Genomic DNA, 17,757 nt, shown 5'->3' on the forward strand with positions numbered 1-17,757 from the left:
AGGACAAACCCCCAGCAGGGGCTCCAACACACTGCACACAGAGGGAAAACCAGTCTGTTTATTGAGGAAACTCCAGAGAACAGTACAGAACACCGGAAACACGTCCACCTGAGAACACAGGGACCAGAGCAGAGCCTGCTCCCCTCTCTCAGCCGGTTCGGGCTTTTTTGCTGGGCTCGGTTCTGATCAGCCAGTTCTGCAGGGTTCCCCTGCCGCTGGCACTGGCCGCCCCGGTGCCCCCGCCACGCTCCCCGGGCTTCTCCCGCTCGGCCAGGGGGCCCTGCTCCTTCCTCTTCTGAGGGGAGGCGCTCTGGAGCCAAGTCATCATCGCCTTGCTGCTGGCGGAGGGCGGCGGCGCCTGGGGAACCGGGACAGACGGAGTGGGTGGGAGCACCGGGACCTGCGTGCGTGTCCACTGTCCGAGCACAGAGTGTCCGGAGCTCACAGTGTCCAGTATAGGTGTCCACTGTCTGTCCGGAGCTTAAAGTGTCCAGTGTGTGTGTGTGTGGGTGTGTGTGTGTCCTACCTTCTTGACCCCCACCTCCACAGGCTGTACACACTCTGGGGAGTTGTTCCGTGAATTGTTGACAAGCGTGGACACAGGGTGAAAGGTCAGAGTGTTGTTGGGGCGCAGCAGCGAGAGCGCCTCCAGGGAACGGATCTCCCCAAAATCCAGCCAGCGCCTCACTTCCTCCTCTCCGTCCAGCACGGCCGGCATCCTGAGGGAGCAGAAAGCCCACGGTAACACAGTGCCTCTCGGCTGCTGCTCTACAGGGACCCCTGTGGATCACTGTGGCAAACGCAGACTGAGGTACAGCAAAGCCACACACATCACAGAAATCCCAGGACAGGAACTCAAGCCCCACTCGGACTGTGGGAGAGATCAGAAGCAGCAACATGCCTGGACACGCACGCTGCTACACGTACGCCGAGCGTGTACAGTCTCTAAGGTACAGCAAGAGCCCAGGGACCCACCGGTCATGGATGCTCTGCAGGTTCTGGGACGCCTCCACTGTGATGATTGTGTAGGTGTAGAGAGACGTACCGCCACCAGGGGGCGACCAGCAGTCGAACAGCCCCGCCAACGTCAGCAGGCGCCAGCCTGTCCACTCACAGCCCTCTTGCTCCTGCAAGTAAGGGAGAGATTCACAACACACTGAGAGGCTGAGGTACGTAATAAGACACACTGACTGGACACTCCATCACATTAACACTGCACTGAGAGAGAGAGGGGTTAATACAGACACACTGACTGGACACTCCAGTACATGAACACTGCACTGAGAGAGAGAGGGGTTAATACAGACACACTGACTGGACACTCCAGTACATTAACACTGCACTGAGAGAGAGGGGTTAATACAGACACACTGACTGGACACTCCAGTACATGAACACTGGGCAGGAAGAAGCCTATACAGCTCACCATGGTCTGGTTGTCCTGTGTGTCAAAGCTATTGGGCCCCACGGTGTGGGTTTCGGGGTCAAGGGACACCGCGATTGGGGTGTCTGGTGCTCCTGCGGGCCCCGGCGTCCTGCTCTGCGGGAAGTAGATGAAGAAGGGCTGCTTCTCCCTCTTCTGTCGCTGCCACTCGTAGAAGCCATCAGCCAGGACCACACAGCGCTGCCCCTTCAGCAGCGGCTCCTGCCTCGGAGAGACAGAGACAGGAAACCCATGTGACTGGCAGGACTGAGGACACAGTGGAGCTCCTGCAGGACTGAGGACACAGTGACCCTCTGCAGGCCTGAAAGCACAGTGACCCTCTGCAGGCCTGAGGGCACAGTGACCCTCTGCAGGCCTGAGGGCACAGTGACCCTCTGCAGGACTGAGGGCACAGTGGAGCTGCTGCAGGCCTGAGGGCACAGTGACCCTCTGCAGGCCTGAGGGCACAGTGGAGCTGCTGCAGGACCGAGGACACAGTGACCCTCTGCAGGCCTGAGGGCACAGTGGAGCTGCTGCAGGCCTGAGGACACAGTGGAGCTGCTGCAGGCCTGAGGGCACAGAGGAGCTCCTGCAGGCCTGAGGGCACAGAGGAGCTCCTGCAGGCCTGAGGGCACAGTGGAGCTGCTGCAGGCCTGAGGGCACAGTGGAGCTGCTGCAGGCCTGAGGGCACAGTGGAGCTCCTGCAGGCCTGAGGGCACAGAGGAGCTCCTGCAGGACTGAGGGCACAGTGGAGCTGCTGCAGGCCTGAGGGCACAGTGACCCTCTGCAGGACTGAGGGCACAGTGGAGCTGCTGCAGGCCTGAGGGCACAGTGGAGCTGCTGCAGGCCTGAGGGCACAGTGGAGCTGCTGCAGGCCTGAGGGCACAGTGACCCCCTGCAGGACTGAGGGCACAGTGACCCCCTGCAGGCCTGAGGGCACAGTGACCCCCTGCAGGCCTGAGGGCACAGAGGAGCTGCTGCAGGCCTGAGGGCACAGTGACCCTCTGCAGGACCGAGGGCACAGTGGAGCTGCTGCAGGCCTGAGGGCACAGTGACCCCCTGCAGGCCTGAGGACACAGTGGAGCTGCTGCAGGCCTGAGGACACAGTGGAGCTGCTGCAGGCCTGAGGGCACAGTGACCCCCTGCAGGCCTGAGGACACAGTGGAGCTGCTGCAGGACTGAGGGCACAGTGACCCCCTGCAGGCCTGAGGACACAGTGACCCTCTGCAGGCCTGAGGACACAGTGGAGCTGCTGCAGGACTGAGGACACAGTGACCCTCTGCAGGCCTGAGGACACAGTGGAGCTGCTGCAGGCCTGAGGACACAGTGGAGCTGCTGCAGGACTGAGGACACAGTGACCCTCTGCAGGACTGAGGACACAGTGGAGCTGCTGCAGGCCTGAGGGCACAGAGGAGCTCCTGCAGGACTGAGGACACAGTGACCCTCTGCAGGACTGAGGACACAGTGGAGCTGCTGCAGGACTGAGGACACAGTGACCCTCTGCAGGCCTGAGGACACAGAGGAGCTCCTGCAGGACTGAGGGCACAATGACCCTCTGCAGGACCGAGGGCACAGTGACCCCCTGCAGGCCTGAGGGCACAGTGACCCCCTGCAGGACCGAGGGCACAGTGACCCCCTGCAGGACCGAGGGCACAGTGACCCCCTGCAGGACCGAGGGCACAGTGACCCCCTGCAGGACCGAGGGCACAGAGGAGCTCCTGCAGGCCTGAGGACACAGTGACCCTCTGCAGGACCGAGGGCACAGTGACCCCCTGCAGGACCGAGGGCACAGTGACCCCCTGCAGGCCTGAGGACACAGAGGAGCTCCTGCAGGCCTGAGGACACAGTGACCCTCTGCAGGACCGAGGGCACAGTGACCCCCTGCAGGCCTGAGGACACAGAGGAGCTCCTGCAGGCCTGAGGGCACAGTGACCCTCTGCAGGACTGAGGGCACAGTGACCCTCTGCAGGACTGAGGGCACAGTGACCCTCTGCAGGACTGAGGGCACAGTGACCCTCTGCAGGACTGAGGGCACAGTGGAGCTGCTGCAGGACTGAGGACACAGTGGAGCTGCTGCAGGCCTGAGGACACAGTGACCCCCTGCAGGCCTGAGGGCACAGAGGAGCAGTACAGAAAATGCCTGAGTTTCAGACGCGAGAGCAGAGCAGCACCTTGTAGGACTTCTTCTGCAGCAAACTCTCGCTGCGGCAGTTGCTGGTGCTGTACTGCATCTTCTGCGGGTCACTCTCCTGGAACCAGGCCGGTACCAGCCCCCAACGCATCGCCGCTACCACACACTCGTCTACCGGGGCGTCCTGGGGAGGAGGGGGAGGACAGACAGAGTGACCGCGGGGGGACCGCAGGCACAAAGCCCACACCGCAGACACGGATCTAGCCTTACTTTGTCGAGATGCCTGCGGGACAACAGCACGGGGCTGAGGGACTGGGGACTCTTGTTGTAAGACGGCCGGTACTGATCCGGGTCTCCTGCGCGCCACTCCGGCCTGCGGCGCCGCCCCGCTCTGTCCCGGTAGCAGGCGGCCCGGCTCAGCTCCTGGGGAGCCAGGGTGCACGCTGTCCGGCCACACATCTGGACTGGTACCCCCGGGCGAGAGCACAGCACTGGACTTCAGACACCACCGCAATGACCGTTCGCACCTCGGGACACAAACAAGGTGGAGCAACAAGTGAGTTTATTCCTCCTGAAAGGAGAGTAAAAGAATCACAGCGTTTCGGCCGTGGAGCCTTATTCGGGTGTGCATTTCCAGCAGGGAATAAACCTTTATTTGTTCTTTTCCAGCCTACGCATGCTGACGCAACTACCCACCCAAATAATGTGAGGGCTAGTGAATGAGTCTAAAACCGCAAGCTCTACATCTTAAACCCCAAATGCCACATAATTCTGCAACGCCCGTGTTCTGACTGAATATATTACAAAAGCGCGCTCGCCTCCGGACGCAGAGCAGCTCCTCCTTGGTGCTTATTAACCTGCTAAAACGCTTTTCCGTCCCCCAGTCTGATTCAGCGACTGCATGTTCTGGAAAAGGCGCTGCACGGGAGAGTTTCGCCTCACTTGCTAACAGGGAAACAGGGATTTTCCTCAAACTCACCGCCACTACCGGGAACCGACAGACCCGCCGCCTAGACGCAGTGACGTCAGTGTTTACCCAGCAGCCGCACTCCGTCACGTGACGACGGGGAGGGGGAGGGGCTAAGTGACAGCGCGACACGGCCCCGAATCCTGTAGCGTCACCGGGAGCGCGCACCGTGTGTAAACAAGAGACTGTCGGTACAGAGCATGAAACTGTTCCCTGGAAAACGTGCTGGGATAAATTAAATTAAACAAAATGCTGGGTTATAAAAGTGTGCATTTTATAAAGCACTGTTTAGAATATTGTCTGCAATCCTGGTCCCCCCCCAGTCTAGAAAAGATGTTGCTGCTCTGGAATGGAGAAGAGCAGCCAGATCCACTCTGGGGCCCAGAGGACAGTCCTGCTCTGAGCAGCTGCAGGGACTGGACCTCTAGACTGGGCCAGGGGAGACTGGTGTATTTATTCAGTGTCACCCGAAGGGGCCTCTTCAGAATAAAGTGAGACATGAGCCAGGGGACACAAGTGGAAACTAGAGTGAAATACATTTAAAACTGGGAACAGGAGGCCCTTCTTTACACCAAGGGGTGTGGGAGTCTGGAACAAGCTGCTCCAGCAGGTTGTGGAAGGTGGATTTCTGCTGGATGAAAGCCTTTGGCACTGAAAAACTGACAGTCTCCCCCCGTTTGTGTGGGGTTCGTCCCACAGTCAGGGTGTTCAGGTTAGCTAGTGGCTTTTAATCACTCCTCCGTGTGCACCAGTGTGTGTGTGTGCCCTGCAGTGGCCTGGCACCATCTGGCACCTGGATAAACATCTGTGCCATAGCTGGGATTGTACGGAGTGATGGACAGTGTCCCGTGGAGCAGAAGGATTCTGGGCTTCATCCCGGAGAGCTGGGAACTTAATATTCCCAAGACCATCACCCTTCCCGTTACCGACGTGTGCGGGTGGGGGGGAAAGGCGGATAGTGATCCCCCGTGGAGAGAGAGAGAAGGAACAAGGAGGGGGAGACCAGGACAGAAGCAAAACCCAGCAGCCGCTGGGAAGAAGAGAAACAGACACTGGTGCCTCCGGTCTGGATTATTTTAATTATATTCAAAAGTCTTTCGATGTGATGTGTTTCAACATAAAAACATATACAGAAGATAAACAAACAAAACAACAGGTGACAAACGCCAACTCACACGGGGAGAGGAGAGGAAGTGCCAGTGGAGCGGGCCGGGCTGAGCCAGTGTACCGGGTCAGAACCCACCCGGTGCTGCTCTGACCTCAGTGTTTCAAGATTCAAGAACAACATGATCTGTGGGTCTTGCCTGGCCCAGGTCCCAGAACACCATCCTACTGGCAAGCAATGGTCAGAATGCCGAAGCCCTGCTGCTCCAGGCCCGGTGCAGAGCGAGGGTCCGAGAGTGAGCGCCCCCTGGTGGGCTGGGGCATCTCCCCCCGTCGGCCCTGCAGTGCCACTGGGGCTCGGGTCGCGGGTGGCCCCAGGGGTGTCTGCCCGTGCTCGGGGAGGGTCACACTGGAGCAACACCGGCGGAGGCCCCTGGGAGGCGTGTCCGGTGTGCAGACGTGTCCGCGGGGGCGGCCGGGCGGCGCTGACCCCCGCCCGCCAGCCGGCCGCGGTCAGTCCAGCAGCCGCAGGATGCTCTCCCGCTCCCTCAGCGCCCTCCAGGCCTGCTCCTTCTCCTTCTTGGTGGGCGTGCGCTTCTTCTGCCGAGCGGCCATGATCCGGCGGAAGGCCTCCATCACCTCGTTGTCGGAGACGCGCACGCGCTGGCGCAGCTCCTGCCTCCGGGTCTCCTCCCGCGCCAGCCTGCGGGGGGCGACACCGAGTCACTCACCAGCGCTCTCGTCCCCAGCACTCCCTTGGACAAGGGGGCCCGGGGGCTCTTCTTTACACAAAGGGTTGTGGGAGCCTGTAACATGCTGATGAGGTGAGACCTGACCAATTCATTCCCGTAAGAATGGTTACAAACACTGCGGCCCGTTTGGTAATTAGGAGTTAACAGGGTATCGGCTCCGGAAGCTGCTTCCAGACTCCCAGCTCCTTACTAACAAGCTGGATGGGCTGAGTGGCCCCCCTTCACAAACCGCCCCCCGCCTCACCTCAGCAGCTCCTGCTTCTTGGCTCGGTTGTGGGCGCTCAGGGCCTTCAGCTCGGCCTGCCTCTTGTGGAGCTCGGCCAGGACCTCGTCCTCACAGTCCGTCCCGGGACGCTCCTCCGAGTCCAGCAGCCCCTGCGCCACCAGCTCCTCCTTGATCCGCACCTCCAGGGAACGGGTGTGAGGCACACTGCCGGACACAGAGTGGACACTCAAACAGTGGACACAGAGTGGACAGTCACACAGCGGACACGCCGCCGGACACAGAGTGGACATTCAGACAGGGCACACAGTGGGCATGCTGGGGGAAGAGGGCAGTCAGGAGTGGGCAGGCTGGGGCAGTTTGGGGTATCTGGAAAGGAGTGGGGGTATTCAGGGAATTTTCTCAAGTTGTGAGTTAGAACGAGGGGCAGCAGTGGGAAAGGGATGAGGGGGCAGTTGGCTGGAAAGCCCCTCCGATGCAGAAGCAGAGGCAGAAAAGGGGTAACGGGTGCAGACAGGGAGTGCGAGTGGTGGTAGGGGGGCATCTGGAGGACACTGGGCTCTCGGGGGGTATCGGGGGGAATCAGGGGCGCAGGAGTACCTGAAGGCCTTGCCCTGGCTGCGGGGGGAGGTACTGGCCCCATCGCCACCTCCATCCTTACTGGGGACCTCAGGAATGGGGGAGTCTTCCATTGGGGAGATGATATTCTCCTACAGCAGGAAAGGCAGTGCGTCAGCTTGTCATTGCAGGTATCTCAGCGACTCCCAGCCCGTATCCCGGCCCCCCGTATCCCTGCGTGTATCCACGTGGCTCCTGGCCCCCCGTATTCCTGCGACTCCCGGCCCCCCATATCCCTGCGCGTATCCGCGCGACTCCCTGTGTACAAGTGTGCCCCAGACTGCTCAGGTCAGTGTAAACCAGGAAGTCTATGTCCCTCCGTGTGCATCTCACCTCCACCAAGGCCTGCAGGAGGCGCTGTGTCAGGGGCCCAAAGGGGCAACCGTCCTCAGGGGGATCATGCTGAGACTCAAACTTCTTCTGGAGGGCGTCCACATCTGGAGAGAGGAACACACAGAACACAGACTAGACCGGGCTGCAGCCACGCAGAGCCCTGACCAGTCCAGAACCCCCAAGATCCTGCACCCTGACCACTCTGAGCAGGATCGCTCCTCCCCTCTCTGGCATCTTTCTTCACTCGAGAGTCCTCACAACGTCACTCACTGCCCGTCTCCCTTGACACTCCTCCTCCCAGATTGTCCCCCGTCTCCTGGACCCCCGCGCCTGGCCCTCGCCACACTCACCCTTGGCGTCCAGTTCGGACAGCGGTCCCATGATGCCCTTCTTCTTGTCGTTGGCTCTGGCCCCGTCGCGCTGCTCCTCCAGCAGGTCCTCCTGGGCCCAGCGCTGGGAATAGTGCTTCCCCAGAGCAGGGACCTACACAGACACAGGACAGCAGGCAGAGAGGGACACAGGTGAGGGACAGGCTGTACAGATCGAGCACAGGACTGCGGGGAGAGAGAGACAGACTGTACAGCAAAGGCACAGGACAGCAGGTAGAGTAGAGAGGGACTGACTGAACAGCACAGCTGCAGGACAGCAGGGAGAGAGGGACAGACTGTACAGAAAAGGCACAGGACAGCACACAGAGAGGGACAGGCTGTACAGATCGGGGGCAGGACAGCGGAGCTTCGTGGTGGTTTGTAAACAGAACTCAGTACCTTGTAGTACTCGGGCTCGTCCTCGGGGGCCTTCAGCAGGTCCTCCAGCACCCTGATCTCCTCGCTGGTGATGTCGGCGCAGTACGGCTCCACAGACGCCCAGAACCTGTTGGGGGCATCGTTCTTGGGGATGCGCGGGGTGTCCTGGGGGTCCTCGCTGAACTCGTACTCCTGGATCTTGGGTTGCAGGTTTTTCGATTTGGGCCGACCCGGGCCAGGTCCAGGCCCGTGGCCCCCTTTTCCCTCCAGCTTCTGTTTCTTGGGCTTGGAGTGTCGGGGTGCGGCCGACAGGTCTGCCTCCTTCCCCATCTTCAAGAAGCGCTTGTCCCCCTTCTTGTCCTGCCAGTCCGTCAGGATCTGAGGCAGACAGACACACGCGCAGGTGTCTGCGACAGTCAGCACAGTTTTGGGGAGCGATGGGTGTACAAGCAACTATGCTGTGATCTCTCTTTCCTGGTTAGTGTCCACACCCCTCATCTCCCCCTCCTTCACCCCCTCACCTGTCCCCTCCCCCCCACACCCCCCTACCTGTCCCCTCCCCCCGCACCCCCTCACCTGTCTCTGCTCCTCCAGGGCCCTCAGCCTGCGGCTGGCGGAGGACAGCAGCGTCTCCAGCTCCAGCTGCAGGGTGTCCAGCTCCTCGATCCCGATCCCATCGTCATCGGAGCGGCCCAGCACCGCCGTGTAGCGCGGACACACCTTGGCATGCTCCACCGGCTTGAAGTCATAGTACTGCAGCGGAGGGCAGTCCTTCAGCTCACTCATCCTCACGCCGGGCAGAGCTGTGGACACAGGTCAGGCTGTCAGTGTGCTGCAGGCTGGGCAGAGCTGAGCACACAGATCAGGCTGTCAGTGTGTTCAGGCTGGGCAGAGCTGAGCACACAGATCAGGTTGTCAGTGTGCTGCAGGCTGGGCAGAGCTGAGCACACAGATCAGGCTGTCAGTGTGTTCAGGCTGGGCAGAGCTGAGCACACAGATCAGGTTGTCAGTGTGTTCAGGCTGGGCAGAGCTGAGCACACAGATCAGGCTGTCAGTGTGCTGCAGGCTGGGCAGAGCTGAGCACACAGATCAGGCTGTCAGTGTGTTCAGGCTGGGCAGAGCTGAGCACACAGATCAGGCTGTCAGTGTGCTGCAGGCTGGGCAGAGCTGAGCACACAGATCAGGTTGTCAGTGTGTTCAGGCTGGGCAGAACTGAGCACACAGATCAGGTTGTCAGTGTGTTCAGGCTGGGCAGAGCTGAGCACACAGATCAGGCTGCCAGTGTGCTGCAGGCTGGGCAGAGCTGAGCACACAGATCAGGTTGTCAGTGTGTTCAGGCTGGGCAGAACTGAGCACACAGATCAGGTTGTCAGTGTGTTCAGGCTGGGCAGAGCTGAGCACACAGATCAGGCTGCCAGTGTGCTGCAGGCTGGGCAGAGCTGAGCACACAGATCAGGCTGCCAGTGTGCTGCAGGCTGGGCAGAGCTGAGCACACAGATCAGGCTGCCAGTGTGCTACAGGCTGCTCCAGCTCGGGAGCATGACAGGCAGAGATGTCAGATTTCAAGTGCATATGACACAGACACCTGCCTTTTAAAAGACATCCCACCCTGAACAGGGACAAAGGATTCAGGCGCAGGCCTTATTCCTGGTTCCTGGTTCAAACCCCAGCTATGCCACTGACCACTGGATCAGTGCGTTTCCCTTGCATTCCCTCCCCTCCCCGTGCGCTGTTGCTAGTAGGTGACAGCGGAGGTGGCCAGTCTTGCACACCTCGCCTGTCTAAACCGCTCGGCACAACAGCGTCCGGACAAAGCTCGTCTTACACACAAAACATGACGTCACCAACGAGCGACACCAGCAGCAATACAGCACAGTAACAGTGACAACAAAACACGAGTTACAACGACAGATGTTTAAACGAGACAGACACAAGCAATGTCAGGCAGCCAGAATCGTCGTGCGCCTCGTGAAACTTGACTTCCAAAGGCTTTTATCTCCGGTAGGAGAGACGGATCTGCCCGCCCCGCAACCAGACTGCTCCGTGCATGAGCGTAACCTCGGCACGGTCTTGTTTTCATAAACGTTTAAGAAGCCCCACTGCTTTCAAACCCCGCCGTAAGTGCAGCGGGCGGCTCTTACTCTCCCTCGCAGTGCCGTGCAGTGGCAGGTCTTACACGCAACGAGAGAGAACAACATCCTCAGGCGAAGGGACCCTGTCCATTGATACGTACGCGCACACCGCACAACGCTGACTGCGCCCTCCAGCCTCCGCCACCTCAAGGAGCATTTTCACACGGCGGCTCTGTTCATCTAGGCGAATGCCAGATTAGGCAGCTTCTGTTTATTCCTCCCAGAACATTACACGTACGCGTTTTGCTCTCTGGTTGCAGACTTACCATTGATAAGACGCTAAAGCAGAACGGACAGCTTTAGTCCTGCAGCGCAGCTTCCATTGCTGACTCTACCATTCAGGGCTACAGAGGGGTGCGCGACACACTCTGTTCACCTTCACGACTAAACATTTCTTTCCGAAATCCAATCTGACGTGAAGTATATGTTTAACAGTGTCTACAACAACTTAGAGAATTTTCGGGTTGAGTTATTGCGCGTATGAAACATGTACTAGACTCCCTTGACCACCGCGCCAACCCCGTCTCCTGAGCCTGATTGAACAAACTGTCTCTTGCAAGATGGTTTCTCCCTGAAGACGACACCACCAGAGAGGGGTTTATTCTTAGAATTACAACGTTTAATGTGGCGACGAGATGATAATTGAAGATAAAAATGAAATAAAAGATTTAAATAAAAAATATTTTATTTGAAGTTGCACTCGTTTTCTTCTGTTTGTTTTGCTGCAGATCACAGCAGACTCCAGCTAGTCGAAAACTCCCCCCCCACATTCAGCCAGCCAGTCTGAAGTCCCACGTTGCCTTTTATGGAAGAAAATCTCTGCCTAAACCAAATTGAAGGTGGGGGTGGGAGGAAGAGATTTTTTGTGGAAATAGGTGGAAAAGAAAGACAACATAGATTATTTAAAATAACATCAGCAGATTTAGTAGTTCTTGTTTCTGAATTTCTAATCATAATAACTCGAGCTAGAGACGGTGAACGTAATACCAGTCGTACCGTTCCGGAAAGATGCTGTGCTATATCAGAGCACTAAGAGAGATTGCCTCTTGCATGGTCTGTTTCAAACGCCTAGTCTTTATAAAGGTATTTGGCTGTACAAGATAGTGGAAAATGAAAAGTAGCGCACAAAGAAATGGCACTATTCAGTTACTTGCACACACCCTTAAGATGTGGGAATGGTACATCCCAGCCAGCCGAGCAGCGCTCGCGGAAGAGCCGCCGTGCGCACGCGCTCCGAGCACTTCCGTCTTGTTCCCCAGAGGAAGCAGAAATGGTAAGACAGGGTAGCGTTTCTGGATATTAACATCAATAATTAAGACAATTAACTACTGGTAAATAGGTTAGTGGGCTGCTATGGTTTGTGCGCGGGGTCTTAGATGGGGTGCGGTGCCCTGGGAGTCTCTGCGAGAGGCTCCTGGCTGGGGCTGCCGACGGCCGCGGTAGGTGTGCCTGGGATCCCCACCCAAATTTCGGAGCCCGGCCGCCGACAGCCTGCAGCCGCTCCGCCCGGTGCCCCCGGCGGGTGGGGAGGGCGCCGAGCCGGCTCAGGTGCTGGATGGCACCAGGCAGTGCAGGGCAGAAAGTGGCGTGTGAAGCGTCATTTCAAGGCGGTTGCAGGGGTTTTATTTTCGTGTGGTGTGTGCGGCTTCCTGTCAAAATGACGTGTTGGAAGTGACCGACTCTCGGCACCCCGGGTACCCCCCTGTTTGCGTGCCGCTTCGCTCGTGCACAGGCGTCTCTGCGCGTCCGGGCACGGGAGGCTCGCGCTGCTGGAATTCACTGTTGCCATGGAGATCCCCACCGCACGCCCGGGCTTGCGGGGCTGAGGGTGGGGGGGGCGGGAGGAATGCGGGCCCGCAGGGCTCTGTCCGCCCAGACCCAGACCCAGACCCGCGGGGCCGAGGCTCTGAAATTCTCCGGCCGGTGCGCTCTGGCTCTGTCGCACTGGGGCCTGGTCAGTACCTGGATGGGAGTCTCCTGGGAGAGCTGAGGCTGCTGCTGCAAGAGGTGTCAGTGGGGCCAGTAGGGGGCGCTCTCACCCTGCGGTCTGTGTGGGTCCTAATGCCCCAGTGTAGTGACGGGGACACTATACTGTAAAAAGGCGCTGTCCTTCAGATGAGACGTAAAACCGAGGTCCTGACTCTCTGTGGTCATTAAAAATCCCAGGGCGTCTCTCGAAAAGAGTAGGGGTGTCACCCCAGTGTCCTGGTCAAATTTCCCCCCTGGCCTTTACCAGTCATGGCCTCCTACTAACCCCCCATCTCTGAACTGGCTTCATCCCTCTGCTCTCCTCCCCACTGAGAGCTGGTGTGTGTGAGAGGACTGGTGCATCATCCAGGTGGGGCTGCACACTGGTGGGGGTGGAGGGGATCCCCCTTACCTGTAAAGAGCTCTGAGTGGAGGGTCCAGAAAGGCGCTATATAATGTAAAGAACTGCTCTTTTCCTCCACAGACAGCGACTCTGCGGCCCTACCTGAACGCCGTGCGCGCCACGCTGCAGGCCGCCCTCTGTCTGGAGAACTTCTCCTCCCAGGTGGTGGAGAGACACAACAAGCCAGAGGTTGAAGTCCGGTGAGTCTGAGCCGGACGCGGGTTCGAGGCTCTCCTATTCTCGGGGTGACCTGCCCCCCTCCCTCTCTCAGCCCTTCCTCTGCTGGGATTGGCCCTCAGCCTCTCTGCCAAACAGGCAGGCGCATGGTCAGCTCTGCTCTGAGTCCTCCTGGGGTCCTAACGTGTTCTCTCATCTCTCTCTCTCCAGGAGCAGTAAGGAGTTGCTGCTGCAGCCGGTCATCATCAGCCGCAATGAGAAGGAGAAGGTTCTGATCGAGGGCTCCATCAACTCCGTGCGCGTCAGCATCGCTGTCAAACAGGTCGCTGAGGGGGCGTGGCCGTGCGTGTGCCGTGCTGTGGTTGGCTGAGGCCGTGGGCGGGGCTCGTGTCCCAGGTCGAGAGACTGGAAAACCAGCCGGTCTTAGTCGGGTGTTTTAGAGGCTGATATTCACACCACTGATGAGGCAGAAAGCAGAAGTCATGAGTACATGTTTCTCTGTGTCAGTGTCATACTGGAAATATACAGCACTGATCTTAACTTGTTTAAGAGTGTCCAGATGATGGGACCTGAAAAATATAATTACTTTGCAGTGGGCAGAGTGATCTCTTCCTGGAACCGTCAAGTAATTGTGCAGGTGATTGGTCAGGAATTCAGAATGACCTTCTCTGTGATTGGTAGATGCCTTAGTTACCTGGCTTGTGATTGGTCGAGAGAATGAAAAAGGCTGCTCTGTGATTTTAGAGGCAGCCTGACTGCTCTCTCTGGTGCAGCGCAGGACCGCTCTGACAGAGGAGTGGCTTGAAGGGCTGCAGGTGGCGTTAGCAGTGCGACAGGTGGAGGGCCGAGGAGGAGACTCTGACTGGACTGGGGTTGAACAGGGCTGGGCTGACGGCGCTGTGATGTGTCCCCACAGGCCGATGAGATTGAGAAGATCCTGTGCCACAAGTTCATGCGCTTCATGATGATGAGAGCGGAGAACTTCTTCATCCTGCGGAGGAAACCCGTGGAGGTAAGAGGGGGATTCGGGAAGACGAGATCTCGCCTCTTCGGCAATAACTTATTAATCTCGGGATCTCATCTGGCAGGCGTTTGTCCAGTCTTGAATCATGTGTAAGTCCGTAGAAGCAGCAAATCAAATTTAAAAAAGCATTTTCTCAATCCTCCAATTTGGGGTCATCTGCAAACTTCACTAGTTCTTTCACTATACCAGCGTCTAGTTCACTGGTGTACATACACTCATCCTGTCTGTCACGGTCGCTCTCTTTCTCCTGACTCCAGGGCTACGACATCAGCTTCCTGATCACAAACTTCCACACGGAGCAGATGTACAAGCACAAGCTGGTGGACTTCGTCATCCACTTCATGGAGGAGATCGACAAGGAGATCAGTGAGATGAAGCTGTCCGTCAACGCCCGCGCCCGCATCGTGGCTGAGGAGTTCCTCAAGAACGTACGTGCCTTTCGGGGAGTTTGCCTCATCAGCTTAGTTCAAAGCTTCGGTTTCTCTGCACCAGCTGTTCAGATGTTGTAACAGGACAGAGTGGTGTTAGACGTAGCGCAGTGGTACCGGCCTGCAGAGCTGCAGGAATGGCTGTGAAAAATAACATCCGTGTTGCATTTCCTGGCTACGTTCCTACACTCCGTTAAAACACTGAAGCACAGGAATGGACGGGAAGGCCAGGAGGGCGGATGGGGCTGCAGAGTCTCGGGCTCTGCTGCACGTGCTGACTGCAGCCCCGAGCACCGTGGCCAGGACGTCCCACACCTGGGAAAAACCCTCCCCCGTAGATGCACTCTTAGTTTCGAGAGGAAGGATGCAGTAAGTTCTGACTAGTGCAGGTCCGGATAATATCCAAGTTTCTTAAGGGAAATGTATTAATTTACTGGTAGCACATGTGACTGAGAAGCAGAAAGCTCTGAGCTGTTTTTTGTCTTTGGACATTGCAGCGTGAATAATTTTCTATTAAAATGTGAAACGTTTGTTCCTGTCGGCATCGGCGGTGCTGTCAATGTGTTTTCAATCCTGATCTGTTCGTCTTGCAGTTCTGAGTCTGGCGCCACTCCCTGTGCTGATCGTGGGACCCGGATGCCCCCACAGGGAGGGGGCAGGTGTGGAAGGGGGTGTGACCAGGAAGTTGTGAAGAGCCACTCAGCAAGGAGAACTAGAGAAGAGACCAATCCAGTAAGGAGGGAGCGTGTCCACCTCTGGGTCAGTTGACCTGACCTCATGAATATTAATATTTGTACATACATTTTCACAGCCTCATTACACTTCTGCCTTTCAGAACAAAACTAAATATCAGGGCGGGTCCTTATTGATTAAACTGTTAATATTCATGATGTCAGGAAAACTGGAGAATTTTGTTCCAGTAATTTAAACGGCTTTTTTTGTTTTTATATATACTTGTTTTTTTTTTTGTTACGCAAACTTGCAAACCTGAGTTGTTTTGGTCTTGATCAGAAAAAATTATGTACGCTTCTATTTTGACACAAAATCAGAAGAGAAAAATATTGATGAAACGCTGACGATAACAATAAAAATACAGCTCTGTCTGCGTGCGTCTGTGTGGGTTTGTGTTGAGCACAATCGTCCTTCCAGGACAGGCTTTGAAGCAGCCAAGGTTGATAGTCTTAATGACTTCTGCATCGACTCGGGATGTTCAGGAACTGTTGGTTGGAATCAAAAGCTGAAATTGGCATTGAGCGCAGAGAGCCGGGTTTAGGGAGGAGGAACTTGTGTAATAATGTCAATATCTGGAACAAATTACTGCAAAAGACATAACGAGAAGACCTACACATCTATAAGTTTGGTGCGTGGCCTGGCCTTCTCGCAGGGCCTGAGGTATATGGTTGCAGGGGAGGCTGATAACAGGTGAATGATCAGAGGAGTTTGCGAGTCGTGGGACGAGCAAGGAGTGTTTTCCTTTAAGAGGAAGATCGCCTGGCGCTGTCTATTCATGGGGTGTGACGTGAGTGTGTTTGCTGTTAATCATTTTTAAATGCGTCTCTACAAGGGGAAGTATAAAACCACAGCTGTGTTGCACCGCCATGTCTGCAGCGGGCTGGCTGCTTGGGCTCCTATCCTGGGGTCCTGTCGGCACGGCTGATCTCTCCCCTTTCCCGAGGGTTTCTCTGTCCGGCTCCGATTGTTCCCAGACTCTCGCTCCTGCACACGCAGCCTGTGGCTCCTCCAGAGAGAGGCGTCGGGTCGGGGGCGGGAGTCGGTCCCCTTGCGCTGCAGGTGCGTGTAGGTCGTGCTCCACTGCCTCAGGGTCATGTGTGAATAGACCAGCGGACACTGCTGGGTTTTCTCGGGGTCTCTGACATTCCTGGGCTTGGAGCTCTGTGTACTGGGTGCTTTTGAGGTTAGCTGGCCTGAATGACAAACTTCAAAAGCCACTTGACTCACTCTGCTCCTACAGAACAGGAAGAGACACTACAGGACACTCACAGTGCCGTCCTCAGACACTGCAGGACACTCACACCAGGTCAGCATGAGGAGAATCTGCACCGGGGATCAGTGAGGTCTGGTATGCAGGTAAATGTGGCTGGGTGAGCACATCAGCGAGGGCCTGTCTGGTCCTTCCTCTGTGTCTACGGTGGCTTGTCTGCATCCTCCTTCCCTGGGTACTGTCATTGTCCATAGGAATACCTTTTTAAAATACACATGCCTGACTAGGCAGCAGCATTTTTAAGCAGCCAGCATTTGTGAAAGAGCCTACAGCAGGTCAAATCAGAAATGGATCTTATTGCTGTGCACTGGAAGTTTGATTTCTAGCCCATGTTCATGTGGCCTGGCCGGGCTGTGAGCTTCCTGGCCAGTGCTGTCTGACCTCAATCCGTGCATCCTGCCCCCCCTCACCCCTCCCCAGCCTGTCTCGGTTCCACTTCCTCCTGGCTCTGCTCAGGTTGTTACTGTGTGACTCAACCTGCTCTCACTGGGCAGGAAGTCAGGCTTCAGTCTTCAGTTACTGCAGGAGACCCCTGAGGTCCTCCCCCTCTCTGTAAAAACAAAGTGTAGCAGCTGTGTTACGCGATCTGTGACATGTTTTCTTGCGCTGTGTTGAAACACATTTCGTCTCCTGGTATCAATGTAGTTAAGCGGTGTTAAACTGTGGCAGCTGTGGACGTCGAACGGCCTCTGCATCTTCTTGTACCGGCAGTCGTGTCGGTGACCTTCATTACTCTGAAGGTCAGCAGTGTGGAGGAGGGGCCAGCTCTGGACTCAGGAAGCAGGAAGGTGTTGGGTTCAGACTCCATGTGGGATCCTGCTGTGACACCTGTGAGAGATTCCTAATTCCTCACTCCGACTGCTGCAGTCAGGTGCCCATCTGCACAGTTGGGTACACAGTGTTTTGCATAGTGAAATAGGCATAAGTCAAGTCAATAATGTGCTGCTGCTGACCACGGGAGATCTCATGGTTTTAGGGTTGGGCTCCTGGCCACCAGGTTCGATCTTGTACAATGAGATCGGGATGCTCGTGTGTCGGAGAAGGGAAAATGATGACACTGCGCATATGGACTCAACCGAGAAGGGATGACAACGGCTTCTATCAGCAGGGGAACTACACCAAAGTCGGGAAAGCTGACAATGTATTCCTCGGATTTCAGAGCAAGTCTGCGGCACCAACAGCAGATCCCATTAGCTGCTGAGCCCCTGTAATTGCACGGGTCCAGTTGTGTAGGTCTCACGTGTTGTGCGTTGGAGTGCGTGTTTCTGAAGGGGTGTACAGATAAGAGGAAGCAGTCTGGCCTGTCCTGCTCTTCCAGCTGCTTCT

The 17,757-nt window shown here is 56.9% G+C and overlaps 3 protein-coding genes across 8 annotated transcripts; 1 reads left to right on the top strand and 2 right to left on the bottom strand.

The window, feature by feature from the left end:
* Positions 1 to 38: 38 nt before the first annotated feature.
* Positions 39 to 4,639, bottom strand: hmces (5-hydroxymethylcytosine binding, ES cell specific). Of its 4 annotated transcripts, none has more exons than XM_015348120.2 (7): positions 4,534 to 4,639; positions 3,825 to 4,081; positions 3,595 to 3,738; positions 1,427 to 1,645; positions 976 to 1,124; positions 527 to 719; positions 39 to 358 (listed from the first exon to the last, which is right to left on the bottom strand). In XM_015348120.2, the coding sequence occupies exons 2-7, from the start codon at positions 4,011 to 4,013 to the stop codon at positions 149 to 151; spliced, it is 1,104 nt and encodes a 367-aa protein (XP_015203606.2). In that variant the 5' UTR covers positions 4,014 to 4,081; positions 4,534 to 4,639; the 3' UTR covers positions 39 to 148. The 4 variants fall into 4 exon arrangements, with proteins under 4 accessions (XP_015203606.2, XP_015203604.2, XP_015203605.2 ...); XM_015348118.2 differs by having other exon boundaries at positions 976 to 1,127; positions 4,534 to 4,638; XM_015348119.2 differs by lacking the exon at positions 4,534 to 4,639 and adding an exon at positions 4,412 to 4,527 and having other exon boundaries at positions 976 to 1,127.
* A 942-nt stretch (positions 4,640 to 5,581) lies between these two features.
* On the bottom strand, positions 5,582 to 10,977 carry tada3l (transcriptional adaptor 3 (NGG1 homolog, yeast)-like). Of its 3 annotated transcripts, none has more exons than XM_006631069.3 (8): positions 10,696 to 10,976; positions 8,874 to 9,100; positions 8,319 to 8,675; positions 7,902 to 8,034; positions 7,552 to 7,655; positions 7,201 to 7,310; positions 6,622 to 6,807; positions 5,582 to 6,328 (listed from the first exon to the last, which is right to left on the bottom strand). In XM_006631069.3, the coding sequence occupies exons 2-8, from the start codon at positions 9,081 to 9,083 to the stop codon at positions 6,139 to 6,141; spliced, it is 1,290 nt and encodes a 429-aa protein (XP_006631132.2). In that variant the 5' UTR covers positions 9,084 to 9,100; positions 10,696 to 10,976; the 3' UTR covers positions 5,582 to 6,138. The 3 variants fall into 3 exon arrangements, with proteins under 3 accessions (XP_006631132.2, XP_015203603.2, XP_069045763.1); XM_015348117.2 differs by lacking the exon at positions 10,696 to 10,976 and adding an exon at positions 10,531 to 10,689; XM_069189662.1 differs by lacking the exon at positions 5,582 to 6,328 and having other exon boundaries at positions 6,618 to 6,807; positions 10,696 to 10,977.
* Positions 10,978 to 11,546: 569 nt separating this feature from the next.
* arpc4l (actin related protein 2/3 complex, subunit 4, like) lies at positions 11,547 to 15,532 on the top strand. The gene is made up of 6 exons (XM_015348125.2): positions 11,547 to 11,702; positions 12,882 to 13,000; positions 13,188 to 13,299; positions 13,894 to 13,989; positions 14,259 to 14,429; positions 15,023 to 15,532. The coding sequence occupies exons 1-6, from the start codon at positions 11,562 to 11,564 to the stop codon at positions 15,026 to 15,028; spliced, it is 645 nt and encodes a 214-aa protein (XP_015203611.1). The 5' UTR covers positions 11,547 to 11,561; the 3' UTR covers positions 15,029 to 15,532.
* Positions 15,533 to 17,757: the final 2,225 nt, after the last annotated feature.

This window comes from Lepisosteus oculatus, chromosome 4, assembly GCF_040954835.1.
Source record: "Lepisosteus oculatus isolate fLepOcu1 chromosome 4, fLepOcu1.hap2, whole genome shotgun sequence".
Lineage (NCBI taxonomy): Eukaryota > Metazoa > Chordata > Actinopteri > Semionotiformes > Lepisosteidae > Lepisosteus > Lepisosteus oculatus.